This window comes from Rhipicephalus microplus, chromosome 3 (genome assembly GCF_043290135.1).
Source record: "Rhipicephalus microplus isolate Deutch F79 chromosome 3, USDA_Rmic, whole genome shotgun sequence".
Lineage (NCBI taxonomy): Eukaryota > Metazoa > Arthropoda > Arachnida > Ixodida > Ixodidae > Rhipicephalus > Rhipicephalus microplus.
In genome coordinates, this window is record NC_134702.1 from 140,301,673 (window position 1) to 140,316,849 (window position 15,177).

Sequence of the window (15,177 nt, forward strand, 5' to 3'; positions counted from 1 at the left end):
TTTCAACTCATACATCCTTTAGAGGCTCGAGATTAATGAGCTACGCTCATTGGGCGAGGTGTATGTAATGAATCTTCCATAGCCTCACCCGGGGTCCCTAACCAAGGGCACGAAACATTTTGGCATTGGGACGAACGTCTGCCTTCTGCAGGGTATTATGGGAGGCTTTTCCGACGCCTAAGCACGCACGTAGTCCCCCCTCCTGCCGAAGTGACCGTAGACTGCACCGCACCACACCTTCACAGGCAAAGCACGAACATCGCAACGCAGTTGTGAGGCTTTCCTGGAAAGGCACCTAGACTGCGCACATGACGCTCGGCAACTGCAAATGCAATCAAAACAGAAATTCGACAAGGATGAGAGAGTGGCCGGCTCTGGCAAAACTCGGAGACTAGGGACAGAGACTTTTGAGCCACGAACCAAAAATAACGTCTCAAGACAGTTGTAAATACGGTGAAATAATCTTCTTGTTCTAATTGTAACCGAAGCTTTCATAACACTTTCGACGCAACGACCAAAACCTCGCTTATTTTAATACAGGCGACATTTCACTCACTGGTATTTTTTATGCCAGCCATCAGGCGACTTTTGTCCACAGCTACATTACATTTATTTCGCTCAACAAAATCTAACAATGTTACATTAAATGGCACTGCATAACAACGATGTAACTTGGCATCTGTTCAACATTATCATTTCCTGTCTTGTTAACTAGCTCACTCTCTATCCGGATGGCCGATTTTACGTTCGGTTAAAAGTGCCTACCTTCAGTGAGGAGAGTGGACAGTGACGCTAAAATTTTAGGTTGAATACATTTCTGCAGCACGTTCTTTACAGTTACGGCAAATTGTTCGGCACAACATTCGTGAAGCGCAGTTGGCCATTCACTGATTTTAAATATCGCGCCAAAGCAACGGCGTGCTCTGCATGAGTTTGTGTTTCTCCAAAAACGGCCGAACAGAGGAGAATCAACTGCTATGTGTCGGCAACTATGGGACGTGCCTCGCGCATGCGCTTTGTTTTTCCGTCCGGCCGATCCCGTCGGTTGCGGAGCTCCGTGATGTGTCGGTGGTCGGAGATGCGAGCTTCGCGTCTCGTCGGCCTCGTTCCTCGGCCCAATTGACGCCAGTGAAGCTGCGAAGTGATACCGACGAAGCACCACCACGCTCGTCGTGCTCTGGACGTCGTTCCAGGGGCACGCTGCGGACGCGACGGACTTTTTGAACGATCAAGCTGGACTAACACTTAGGAAGCCCTGGCTTCTCCGCTACACCAGGTAAAAAATGCGGCAGCGATAAGCCTGGCTCCCGACGCGTCTGGCTCCATCGTGACTGCGGCCCGCGGCTTATGACAGTCGTGGGTACGGGCGCCCCGTGGGATGCCATCTCGCCGTGGTCGCGTGCATAGCGATACAGGCACCTGCATTTCGCAGTGCCAAGTTGTGTGTGCCGTGCAATCGATTCAGCGACTGAAGTGCCGTGCGTTACTTAGGCTTATCCTTCGAGTCCGCGTTCCGCGACAGAAGTGCCGTTGCCAAAATTAGCGGCTGGGAGGCTTTTATTCGGAGCACCCGGGACGGGCCCCGATTCGGAAGGACCCCGGCGGGTCGTTCGCCACTACTTCGGGGCGCTCCGTCGCTGCGGGCCGGGATCGTTCGACCTCGACGGTTGCGTAGCGAGCCAGCTAGCGTCGCTGTATCGATTGTCCGAGACGAGTAACGTCGGGGAACCCCGGGCAAAGCGAAATATATCTGTGTCGGCCCGGGCAGTGTACATTCCCTATTTCTTTTAACAAGTGCATCCCCGCGTCTCTTCGCAGCAACTGCCGTGACATGCGAGGGGCCACTTGGGCGGCGTCTCGTACTGCTGTCAAGTCGATTCGATCATAAAACGCGTTGCGCTGTCAAAACGGAGCTGCACTTGTGGAGCTCGTTTTTGTGGGCGGAGTCGCCCGCGTGCTTTCGAAGAATGCGAGTGCACCGTGTGGTTGTTGGTGTGCTGTTCCGCTCAGCGCCAAACGTAGGAAGCAGTGGATAAAATGGCTCAAGCATGTGCGAAGTTAGTACTGATGACGTAATGGGCTGTGCTGGAATCGTTTTCTATCTGCGCGTTCGTGTTTCGTCCCATCAGCCGCGCAACTAGATTGAGAAGATGCCATCGCGGCGTATTGCTCACGAGTTCAACAGTCTGATCGCCGCTCAATCAGTTTTGTGTGACTCAGAAGCCACACTTGTCTTGTTAGAACTGGGAAGCCTGCCTTCGTCAAACCCCTTGTTCTGAAGAAGAATATACGTCTGTAAATCGTCACTTGTGAGCAGTACTTGCTTGATACAGCAGCGGGGTCTCTTGCAAGAGAGCCGTCTTTCGTTTTCAAATCCTTTTTCAGAGGGCTAAATTTCTTGTGTCCCGGTTGATCGTATTGACGGTCGACAAGTTATCGCGTATTTCCTGTGTGTGCTGTGAAAGCAAGAGCTATTCCTGCATAATCCGTCGCGCACACGTAATGGTAACGTATAGTGATTTTTTTTTTACGTTCCCATTCTTTAGCTCTACGTTGCTCGTAGCAATAAAACTGCTCAATTTTGAAAATGATACAAGTGTCACTGACCAATTTCAGCTAACAAATGTGTAAATATGATACATGACGAGTGACAAATGAATCAATGGAACTGGAGCGAATAGTACTAGCTGTATGGCGACTTGAGGGAACCTTTTCCAACATGCAACCAGAAATTCGGCAGTTCAACCCATTCTGCCGTAAAATGAAGGTGTTTGGCGTCTATGCATCTAATGTATGTTTGAGTTGGCTGTTTAATTGTAGCATTACAGGACTTTGCAGCAAGTTTCCCTTTCTTCACTAATCTGAGATAGTAGTTTTGTATTAGCTGCTGACACCTGTGTTAAGATATTCGTGAAATTAGGCGCACACTTTCGTCACTTACTGGCACAATTCATGATGTGATGGCCAGAATGCTCATGTCACATTTATGCAGCCTAAAATAAGGCAAGTGCATTAATGATACTTATCCGTTTTCTTTTTTAATGTGCCTACTTAATGACATGCATAACCATGTGATTAGGATTACTGTATGTGTACGCTGTTGTTCTTTTGAATGTGCGCTCCTTTTCTGCTATTAGTCTGGGCAGGTTTTGATAATGAGCTTTGATGATTGTATCTTCAAAAAAAAAAAAACAAAAAACTTTCAGTTCCAAACTGTGTTTGACACACTCTAGCCCTTTCATATTAGTTAGCAAAGCACGTTGTTGCTTTCTGGTAAACTTGCTTTAATATGTGGCATGTAACTTGTAGTAGATGTAGCCTAGATGGTTTTATGCATGTTACAATTGCCATCACTGCAGATAAACATTTCAACTTTCATTCAATACAAAGTGCGACTTACCATTAATAAAAAGACACTCTTCTTAATGAGATTTATTGCACAATTGCGTGCCAAGGATTGGCAAAGATTGCACGGGTGGTTCCATTATATTGATTGCTGTGAATATGTTACTGTGATAATTTTGCTGCAAGATTAGGAGTATGTTATTGATAAGGTCAAGTTTTTGTTATATTTGCCCCTTGGTACACTTTTCTTAGAATTCTTAATACTGCAACCAATAAATCCAGATGACTTAATGAGCTTGTGTCATTGCACAGAGGACAAGATAAAAATTGCCATTTAAGAGAATGTGTATTTGGTAAGCTCATAAGCAAGAGTACTCATGTGTGAAAGCTTACTCAGAAGGTAGATAATCAATGCTTACTAGATTCCCACTTATCATCACAAAATACAACTAATTGATGCGATTCTACTTGAACAATAAAAACAGTTTATTTATTTATTTATTTATTTAGTTTGTTCTGGGCAAAGGGCTCAGCATGTTCTCATGTTCTTCGCGGGTCTGATGGCCTACTGTTCACGTTAGTGAGTACCGCCTGGCCATCCGTTAATCTACAGATGTAACAAAGGAAACAAGACTTGCATAAAAGTAAGTGAAATGCCATTTTTGTAATTAAAAAAGAAACGTTATATGATAGCTGTCATAGTATTAATGAATGAACAATGTGCATGTGGTCATATTGTTGCACAGGCTTCAATTTCTTAAATTGGCCTTGTTTGGTTGTATCTTTCATGCTCGGCAGGAGAGTCAGGCCCCCACAATGGCGCCGACGACGATTGAGACGGTCACGGTCGTCAGGCCACTGAAGGTGAGTCATGGCTGGATTTGTTTACTATTCGCGCTCATGATTGGGTGCAGCCAAGAAATGGGGCATTCGTTTGCGTCGGCAGGACGACCATCTTGTTTGCTGTAGTTTGTTTGATTTTTAGAATATTGTCACAAATATTGCATCAGCTTGGATGGTTCGGTGCATCTGTTTTTTGTACCATAGAATTCATTTCAGCTGAAATATCCGTTCCTTGGCACCTGTTGCCACAGCGACCTTCACATAAGTGCACACCCCTCTCTACCCCCCTTTTTTTTCTACTTGCTCGGAATAACAACAGTTTCTTCATTCTGTGCGGCCTTGGAGTGTTAAATGTCTGTGAAAATATGTCGTAGCTCTTTTCTGCACTTGGGGGTGTCGCAAAATGCATTTGATACATTAGTAGAAGTCACCAGAAAAAGCTTTTTGAGCGCCCAGCTTAAGCCCTTTGCGTTAAGTTATTGATGTTCTTGCAACAGGTGGGCAATCATTATGAGGTTGAAGAGTTTTGCTGTAGTACTTCCTAGGTCATTTGCGAACAGTAACATTTCCTAGAGTGAGTAGTTACTTCAGTTACCATGCAGAATTTATCATTTGCCCCTTCTGAAGCCTTTCTTGATTAATGAGTTTTGTTTGACATTGTCACCACCAACTGCCAGAAAAGTCACTCAACAAGGGAGCACAAACAGATGTAACACTCTTACCCAGTATTACAAATGTGTCTGCTGTACCACCTTAAAATTTTACACATTGATCCATGTGCATATGATTACTCATCTGATGCATTCGTGCAGCTTTGCAGCACCTACTTAATTTTGGTTGTTCTCTGCAAGATACAGCTGACAAATGCATTTACGTGGCATTAAAACATTTTATGTTGATGCATCATTCATTGTGGTCATTATGAGCGATTTACAGCTCTTGTCGTTGTAGTGTTCGATTCTCGATGTCTAAAGGCTTGTGTGCAGATTGGTGACATATTATAGTAGCACGAAGTGCTTCAGAAAGTCTGCGCATCATGGTTGTGCACACTTGATAGGTGGCACATTTATTGATGATTTAGAAGTGCTCCAAGGCTCGGTTATTGCAGTCTCAAGTTGTACATTTTATAAGTGGACAGTAGCGACACTATCACTGTGAAAAAACATGATTTGACTGATGACCTTAATAAAATGTGAGAACTGTGAAATTTCCAGGAAATCACAGATTGCCATTAAACTGTTTAAACCACATATCAACTTGGTCCGCATCAATGTGTTCACCTGCAGGTTGATTATTTTAAATTTTACAGAAGAAACGAAAAACCCTTCTTTCCCATAACTTTGATTTATTTAACACGATGCATCTACAAATGTAATCTCAAATTTGTAAATATGGTATATAATCATATTTGTAACTTTTCCATCCTGTTTATACATAACCTCCGGAAAACATTTTGCCTGGCAGTTATGATCCTATTTCGTTCGTTTGGAAACTTCAGTACCATGAATGTCTGTTCTGCCACATGTCTTGAAGAAACAATGGTCGTTCAGTCAGTGATTGTGCATGAATGTGGTTACCTAGGTAGTTCAGTGGAGCTTTCTGCTTACTACAATAACCATAGGTAAACATTTCTTGCAAATACGCTGTGGGGCTAGGGTGCGCATTGCACTATAGAATGATATCTCCAGCTCAAAACAGACTGCGCAGGAAACTGCGTAGTAAACGCGGGAAACGAAGAAGAGAAATTCATAAATGGGGAGTGGGTGCTAGAGCCGACGTATGGACAAGTCGGTCTTTTTCGAGGCTTTTTCCTCTTGTCTTCCTTTAGGAAACAGTTCCTACAGTCCTGATCATTTCCTGCGTTCGTACATTTCTGGCTTCATGCATCTTTCCCTGGGGCATATACTTCAAGAACATTGAAACTTCGTTTACATTGCAGCTTAGCTTTAGGACAGTTTCAAAACCAGATTCCCTTGAAGACTATAGAACATAAGGAGCACTGCGATGAAGCGGTAGTTTTTTGTTATGACATGGCATTTTTTTTTTCATGTATGCTGTAGATTAGGCATTTTGTCAGGAACTGTAGTTCGATGTGTCAGTGTTGCTGGAATTCAAAATTATTTTTACCCACCCTTTGATACAAGAGCTACATTTAAAGTCCTAAACCTGGCTACTTTTGTCACCTAGCTATATAGCTTCTTGTCAGTTTGTGGAAAATTGGTAACATGTTGCTTTTGACATAACACTAGCAACTGTACTGGGATACCACTGGGATAAATTAAGTTGATATTGGATCTCACTTTATATTCGTTTCGTTCGGGCCTCTCTGAGCATCCATGTTTGTTATTGAAGACTTAACTGTTTTGCCCCTCCCCCTTTCCCCTTCATTTGTGCGCGTGCCTGTCGGTTGGCTCAGAGGACTTCTGACGAATTAATCTCGCTGGCGTTAATAAGGTCATCGTGTCTCAAGGCACGGTCGTCGACGGGATGGCACCTAGCTAGGATTAAATTTCGCGAGCGAAGATCAGTTCAGCCTTTTGTTGTTCTAATAAGCGAACCGCACAACTTCAGTGCCGCTGAATGCCCCGACTGAAATGAAAATTTTAAAAGCGTAAATTCTACGGCCGCCCGAGACGAATCTTCGCGCGCATGCTTTGCTTGACATTTTAAGAGAGCGCCGTGGTGCTGTGCGCGTACGCGATAGGACCGACTGTGCGGAATGGGAAGCGCTCGCATCTCTTTAGGCGACCCTGCAGTGAGACTGCCCTGAATGTCGAATGACGGCACGGTATATGGCGTCGTGCTTTGGCGGCCCAGTAAGTGTAGGTCGCTCTCGGAGTTGCCGTCCGTGCATTGACACCTCGTCTCGTCTCGGTCTTTTTTTTTGTTTTTTGGAAAAGAATATTAGAGGGGAGGTCGTTCTCTTATAAAGTGGCCTCCTTTGACGCGTGCACAACTGTGTCCGGCGGTGTCGGTCCCTCTGCTCCTCCTTGCATGGCGGCGACCCAGAAAAAAGGAAGTCTGAACCGCCTTCACAATGGACGTCTCAACCGGCAGTCGCCCAGTCGGATCTCTGTTTCGCCAGCTCTGCCGACGGGGTCACCCCATGATGCAATAGTGTCTCCTCTCAGTCGGTCATGATTTATTTTCCTGCTTTTTACTTTCCCATCTGTTCATTCTCGGCTTCAATTTCCACTTCTTCCCTCTGATAAAGCGGGCAGGCGTCGTGCCCTTTAGCTGGCAGTTAGCCTGCCTTTTCCATATGTCATATCTGTTATAGTCGGCCTTATCTTTTTCTTTCAAGTGAATATAGTAACTGATGATAATAGTATCAGTGTTTCATGCTATCTAGCTTTGGTGTCGAAACATTCAGTTTGGCATTGCCGTATTTTGTCGGCATGAAAACCGGACTTTGCCGTGGCGCTAAAAGAAGTGCGTGCCGGTTTGATCATTTTCGCATTGAAGAGCAGGCATAGGAAAGTGGCGTCGGTAGTGACGATGAAATTCGTGCCATGGTCTTTATTAGCGGGCCACAAACTATTTAGCGGTGGCATGGAAATCGGGAACTTTGCGGTACAGCTTGAGAAATTCGCGCAATTTTAGGATTCAGTAGAATGTTTCGTTCACTGCTTCACAGGATCGCATGGTCGGAAAGTCATCATTTCAAAATCTTAGGGGCGTATCCAGGAGGCGGCACACCGTACCCGTGCCTCCCCACCAGCCGCCCCCCCCCCCCCCGAATTTTTTTCGCGATGGCATAGAGAGCAAAGGATGAACTTTCAAGGGGATACCCCTCTCTCTCTTTGATATCAAATCGAAGAGGTGCCCCCCATCGCCCCCCAAAGAAAATTTCTGGCTGTACGGACCGGCTCGCTTGCCTCAGAAGAGTGATGACAGTGGAAAGTATCCTCTAGGAATCCTGATGCTCTTCGTACACAGAGTCGGTGTATATGCTCCATTCGTACAGTTTCTTTTAAGAGCCAAGCTGAATTCGGGTACACGAAGTGCTTCTTGGACGCTTTGTGTGCGGGTGCATTATAATTAATGCAGTGTCTAAACCATCCGTGTAATTGGCTGGTGCGAATTGAACATGGTTTCTCGAAGGCCCGATTCCTTTCATTGCTAAAGAAGGCGCGGTGCAAAACGTGGGCGACCCAGTGATTTCGGTGCTTGTCTCTAATGACGCGGGCTTGGCTTAGGCCACCGCGATCGCCTTTTCGAGAGAGACGAAGATGCCGCAAAGCCCCTCGTACCGGCGATGTTAGTGCACGCTGTAGAAGGAGCCCGAGTGATAGAAATTATCGGAGCTCGCCACTACGGCGTCTTCCATGGCATGTATTTTTTTTTTGCAACACCAAACTCTATAAACCAAACAACCACCGAGAGCTAACTCGGTTACTCGAAGGCCAACTTTCAAGGTTAACTCGGGGTCGTCTTCGATGGCGTGACCTGTAGTCTTTAGCTTGCTTCGGGGATGTTGAATTCAATTTTAGCGAGATCTTCCATTCATTGATTGAATTTTAAATGTCGTCCTACTTGAGCTAGCACGTCATGCCCTCCCCCCCCCCCCCCCCCCTGCTTGAGCAGCTTTTCTTTATTTTTATTCCCCGCGCCAGATCGTTTCGCGTGAACTGGGCTCTTTTTCGGCTAGCTCACTGAAAGAAAACAAAAAAAAACATTCGGTTATTCACGCTTACCACACCCCATGTTTGGCTAATAGTGGTTCGCGAGGATCCGCCCTGCGCGTTCGGATTACTGACGCACGAGCTTTCGAAAAGGTCGAAAGGTCGTGTGCTACGTTGTCGCCTGGGAAAAGGCCGTTGCCTCCGAAGGCATTTCGACCGTGTGCCGCCACATAGTTTCGTCGCTTACAGTCTGGGTATTGGGCAGCTCGCTATTGCGAAGCGTCCGGGCCTCCTTTTTCAAGGTAGAGTTGAATGTGATAATGGTGATGATGCCTCGAACATGGCTCGTATCTACTCAGGGGGATGGACGAAGAATCGGTTATACGAATTTTTAGCCCTTTCGAGCAATAAATGATCTTCACAGAAAGAAAGAATTTGCTTAAAGAAAGAAAGAGGGCAATAATTTTTTTAACGTGTCTCACCAGACAGTATAGTCTATATCTTGAATATAAATTACAGTAATATCGAGCAAACTTAAACTTCTCTTCGTTTCCTCCGATGACTCTGTCATACCCAATGCGGGGGGATTGGCTAAGTAGGTGATATTTTTAAGTATTTGCTTTGTTAACTAATATAACGAAATTGGGTACGAAATTGGGATGAATAATTTAGCTAGATATTCGAACAGTGGCTTATTGATTGATATGTGGGGTTTAACGTCCCAAAACCACCATATGATTATGAGAGACGCCGTAGTGGAGGGCTCCGGAAATTTCGGCCACCTGGGGTTCTTTAATGTGCACCCAAATCTGAGCACACAGGCCTACAACATTCCCGCCTCCATCGGAAATGCAGCCGCCGCAGCCGGGATTCGAACCCGCAACCTGCGGGTCAGCAGCTGAGTACAACAGTGGCACACACCCGTACCGGTGGACTGGCCAAGAACCGGGCAGGTTTGAAAGGAAATTCTTTAATATTAGTTTAACTGTGGTTTACTTGAAGATGACACAAGTAATAACTTAGCAAAGTTGCAAAAAATAAAATTAGATACAGGAAAATCGTGGACAGTGGTGTTGAGGCGGGTATAGCTTGAGAGAGAGAGAGAGAGAGAAGTAAACGTTTATTTAGAAACAGTGTTCCGAGCGAGGCCCGGTATCACCCCTAGGTGGGAGCTGGCTTCGACTGCCCTCTCCAAGGCATCGGCAACCTTCCCGTCACTGTGCCAAGGGACGAGGCCTCCAACGAAAGTATACATTTGGTACATTTAGAGTCCGTACTTGTACCAGACATCATTCTATGATTGCTTTCTGTGCTTGCTGTTTTATATACTCGATAATTTGTATATTTGCGTCTGCGTCGGTGGTGTGTAGTGGTTAACGGTGCTCGGCTGCTGAGCCGAAGGTCGCGGGTTCGATTTCGACCGCGGTGGTCGCATTTCGATGGAGCTTGAGGCCCGTGTCGTGTGCGGAGGGAATATGCAGCTGCTGAATGTTTGCTGATTGCCGTTTCGTGAGAGATCAGCTGGAGAGACATTTAATTTCGTCACAATTAATGGGAGACACATTTTCGATTGGCCGGTATATATATATATATATATATATATATATATATATATATATATATATATATATATATATAACAATAATGAGATCTAACAGACAATAATGCCAAGGAATGCATATAAGGAAAGTTATTAGACCAAATTGTAACTTAAATGTGAAGAAATAAAAGCGGGCGAAAAGATAACTTGTCGTGAGCAGGAAGCGAACCTGCGACCTTCGAATTACGCGTTTGATGCTCTACCACTGAGCTACCACGGCGACTATCCCCCCGCCCTCTTTAACAGGCATCACGTAGCAGGTGAACTCATTATGAGCTGGCAGCTGACCAATAATAGTCCCTCGCATACAACCCAAAGGCACCAAGTCTGTCTGTGTCTGCCAGTACGAGGCAACCCTCGTTAATGAATAAGGGAAAGAGTGCATACTTAAGGGCTCGTTTTCTGTATTTGACACAATATTATTGAAATTTATTATGTGGTACATCTCCTTATATATATATATATATATATATATATATATATATATATATATATATATATATATATATATATATATGTATGTGTGTGTGTGTGTGTGTGTGTGTGTGTGTGTGTGTGTGTGTGTGTGTGTGTGTGTGTGTGTGTGTGTGTGTGTGTGTGTGTGTGTGTGTGTGTGTGTGTGTGTAACTAACCAGTGCGTTTGCGGCCGCACCATGAACCACTCACGTCATGGACGTTATGCTGACCTTGAAAGACGGGCGTGCAGAACATTCGGTGCTGTCTGAAAAATGGCAAGATAAAGAAGGCACTCTTCCAAAGCGAACAACTCTTATTCATAGACGACTTCCTGCATAGCTAATGACGTCGCGCGTAAATTAACTGAGACACGGGACGAGGAAAGGGACAAAAGGGAGCGCTTACTTCCAACCGAAATTGAAATAGGTAATGACACGCAGCGTCATTAGCTATGTCTTACCATCACGCCCTGCTTCATACTCTTGTCGACTTCCTGCAATCGGTGGAGTCTTACAATAAATGAAGTGTTTGTTTTAATATTTTAATCAGGGAAATGAGGTGACCAGTGAACGTGTAATTGCTACTTTCGGGAGTGGTGTCAGGCATGCGATTCATATCTTTTTTTTTTTCTACAGCACTGCCAACAAATGTTGTCGTCGAGTATAGGTGTAACATTGGCGCTGCGATCGTTCAGCCACAGTGGGAATTATTGCTGGTGCATGGATTTGCCGAGTCCTCGTGCTTGCGGCTCCGAATGCACTTGTGGCTTTGTATATTGTCGTGTTTGGGCTTTTCTTGCGGATAAAAGATGGCCTCGTTACGAACATCGTTAGCCGATTTGAGTTTGCGAGCCTGAGAGGGTCAAGTTCGGGATGTGGGGCTGCTGAACTTTTTCAGCAATTACAAGTTCTAAATGTCGAAAAGCCACGCGAAGTGGTTGAAGAAAGCAGTACAAATTTAAGGGATCGTTTTTCTTAAGTAGACAGTATAGAGGATGTTTTTAGAAGTAATTAGAGCAAAGAACCAACTAGTTCACACCAAGTTGTTGCTAGAATTGTAATATAAATGTGAACAAATCAAAGTGGACGTAAAGATAACCTACCGCTGGAAGGGAATAACACGTTCGAATAACGCTTCCGATGCTCTACCAACTGAGCTTCGGCGGGGGTCATCCCTCAGTCCTTTATGTAGCGTATATGCAGTATAACCGCGTGGATACGTTCGTGCTTAATACGATTTCTTAGCTCCTTCGTTCGCCGCTTCGAAAACTGAAACTATAACCTGATTAGAATCATACGTTTATTTGTCACGTTTTTTTTTTTTTCAAATGCATATCATCGAGGTTCCAGTATGTGCATGTAAAAGGGGAAGTGTCTATCTACACCAGTAATGTGCCAGACTAGCCATCACGGCTAGTGTGGAACACTTCTTTTGTGCCCGTTGGCCTCGCGTAGCACGTAGAGATTCTATGGATCATTCGATTGCTTGTCGCCCTCTTGACTGTAAACGTCAGCGGTTCCTATGTAGACGCCCTATAAGAAGGCTTGAAGGGCGAGTTTTGTATTGCCATGCACGTTTGGGTGGTCGTTTGCGAGCGCTCTGACTATCTTTGAAAGTGGTAAATTCGGCCGATTCAAGGCTTTATACAACGAAAACAAGGAGACATGCAGGTCATGTTCCTTTTTCCTGATGATGTATTCGTTCCATTATTTTAGTGGCAGTACTTACTTGCTATTTTGCGTGTATTTTTTAGAGTTATAAAGTACCGTAACGTTTTCTCCGCATTGGCACTTCATCCCACTAACTCATTTTGTTTGCGTATATCTATCTTGCGTCATATGGCCCGACTGTGAGCACGCACACAGTCTTACGCTTTCATCGTCATCCAGTGCGGTATATGAGCGATCGTCTTTAAAAATCTCTGGCAAAGTGGGAGCAGCCAAGGATCAACTCCGAGGCATTAAATCCTCTACCGGCCACTTGTCCTCAGCTATGACCGGCTTATGTATTTGAGTTTGTGGGGAGGACTTGTCGTCGTGAACCTCGTCACGTCTCGCGTCTTCTTCTCCTGGGCGAGGTCAGGCGTTGTCGTTCACGCCGCTCGGACGAACACTCTGCCCCACGACTTGGTTAGGTCTTTTTATATCCGCGGTGTTATTATATATTCTTACATTGTTCTTTGCTTGCAGACGTTATCTATTTCCTTGTCCTCAGGTTCTGCGTGAAAGGAGCGAGTGATTGGAGGCGGTCTTGCGCGCACGATGAGATAGCGGTGATCGGTGGTTATAAGGTTGCGCCGTGGCCCGTGGCTAAGCCGCCTTTATGTGCGTAGGGAGAGTGTGTAATGCCTTTCTCATCGATGCTGCTGCTAGTAATATCTGATATCTATAGCTTCAGGAGGGACGAAGCTAAAGAGAGTTCGTGCATTAGCGTGAATGCGTGCGTTTTTTTGCCGCTGATTTAGTATGTAAGCTCGCACAATGCCAGCGCTGTTGTATTTAGTTCTGGTGTTGTAGGTTAAAGTTGCCGATGGGAAGTTTGTGAAAGGAATTTGTCGTGCTCACTTACCTCCGAATATCGACTGAAGTAGAAGATAATAATAATAATAATAATAATAATAATAATAATAATAATAATAATAATAATAATAATTCTGGTAACTTATTTTCATGGAATTGGGATATCTATATATGTACCAGCGCGCCTATGAAGCTTACCTAGATTTCTTTTTTATTTTCATGCTTTTCCATTTTGCGTTCGCTTTCCTGAATGTTTGTGTGCGTGTGTGCGCGTTTCTGTTCTCTTTTTCGGTATGTTTGTGTCGCTAGTCGTTACACTAAAAAGACACCGGATATATTCTCTACGGTCTCTCGTTTCAAAAAAAAATTTCGCTCAATCTTTTCTCCGCACTCTGTCAAAGCTGGTTCCTTCACGCGCACAATTCCTTTTGTGTCCTAATACATTCCTCTTTTTCAGCCCCTCGGCATTGCATTCCATGTCGTCGTCGTCTCCTTCACGGCCGCCGCTCGTTCTCCGCCGCTGTCGTGCCGCAGCTAAAAGCGACGTCGTGCCGAGCTGCTCGCTTGCTCTCTCGTGCGCGTGCAGTCTGTGTGCCTCGCGGGGAACAGATGGTTTCGCATCGTGAAGAGGCGGCATGCGCTCTCCTCTCCTCCTCCGACAGCATTCTTTCCTCGGGTTTTCTTTTATTCTTTTACGAACGCCCAGGCCTGCTTCCGTAGTATTCGACTGCGCCGGGCTGTGCGGGTTCATGCGTAGTATACGTGCCTTCCTCTACGCGGTAGTCCCTCGTTGCTCCGAAACAACGTTGGCGTGCGGCGAGCTATCGAATTATGAAGGAGCGTGCGCGTTCTCGTCTGGCTCTCTTTCTCACGCACCCGAGCTGGTTGTGCATCTCGGTTTGCGCCCCGAGACCCAGACCGCGTGCCGCTCGCTCGGTGGTTGCAGGTATTTCGGTGCAGCGTGGCTGAGAGCGCGCGCGAATGGTTTAACAGTCGCAGGTCATTAAAGGGGTTTTGATGTTTGCATGCTCACTCGTAAGTATACACTCACTCACACCTATTTGAAGTGCACGAGTGTGAGTGGGAGCAGGCGGGAGTGCTCTCCATGGCTTCGTGAAGAAATGTGAGTGAGTACTACTCACGAATGCGAGTTGGGCGTGAGTACGAGCGTTAGTGTACCGCCGAATGAACGGAGACTCGAAGGTACGTTTGAACATGTCTTTCGCGCGTTCATTGGAGCGTACTTTAGATGGCTTCTGGCAGTTGAAGCGATTTGCGGAGTGAATTGTTGTATAGGTAATTTTTTATCGTCGCGTATGCGTAGCGTTTGCGCGCGTGTAATTACAGGAACCGCAAACTACTTTATACCGGCAAGCGTAACGGCCTAATGGTAAAAGCTTACTCACAAGCGCGCAGCGTATCTCGAATTTCCGAAGACGACACGCCTGGTTTTGCTTTGGTCGGCGGATCGCATTCCGCCAGCACGTTTCATCTCGCCATGGCAGTAATCATGTTGGCTCGTGCTTACGTTTCCATTGATCTCTATCGTGCAGCGATATGGGGATATCCGTCCATCAGTACTCCCTGGTTAGCTCTGAGAACGAGGAACATAGGCGTCGACATGGCCGGCACGTAAACATTTTCCTCCCGGCGCCCGCCAGGAACTTCCTATTTTCGTGCAAGGTTCAGACCCGGGGTTCTGGCTGTGAGCCAAGACGGTAGGTACGCCGGCTCCATGGTCTGCCAACATGCACTTTACGGACGAGCCCCGCACTGCGTGCAACTATCA

The 15,177-nt window shown here is 45.7% G+C and overlaps 1 protein-coding gene across 2 annotated transcripts in view; it reads left to right on the forward strand.

Moving 5' to 3' along the window:
• Nucleotides 1-1,032: 1,032 nt before the first annotated feature.
• Nucleotides 1,033-15,177, forward strand: part of LOC119170732 (transmembrane protein 47) — a 143,104-nt gene continuing 128,959 nt past the window's right edge. The window contains exons 1-2 of one of the 2 annotated variants that reach the window (XM_037421999.2): nucleotides 1,033-1,276; nucleotides 4,144-4,209. In XM_037421999.2, coding sequence (XP_037277896.1) covers nucleotides 4,162-4,209 — 48 coding nt within the window. In that variant the 5' untranslated portion in view covers nucleotides 1,033-1,276; nucleotides 4,144-4,161. Of the gene's footprint in view, nucleotides 1,277-1,478; nucleotides 2,506-4,143; nucleotides 4,210-15,177 lie in introns of those variants that run through there. The other variant, XM_037421992.2, reaches the window with a different exon arrangement.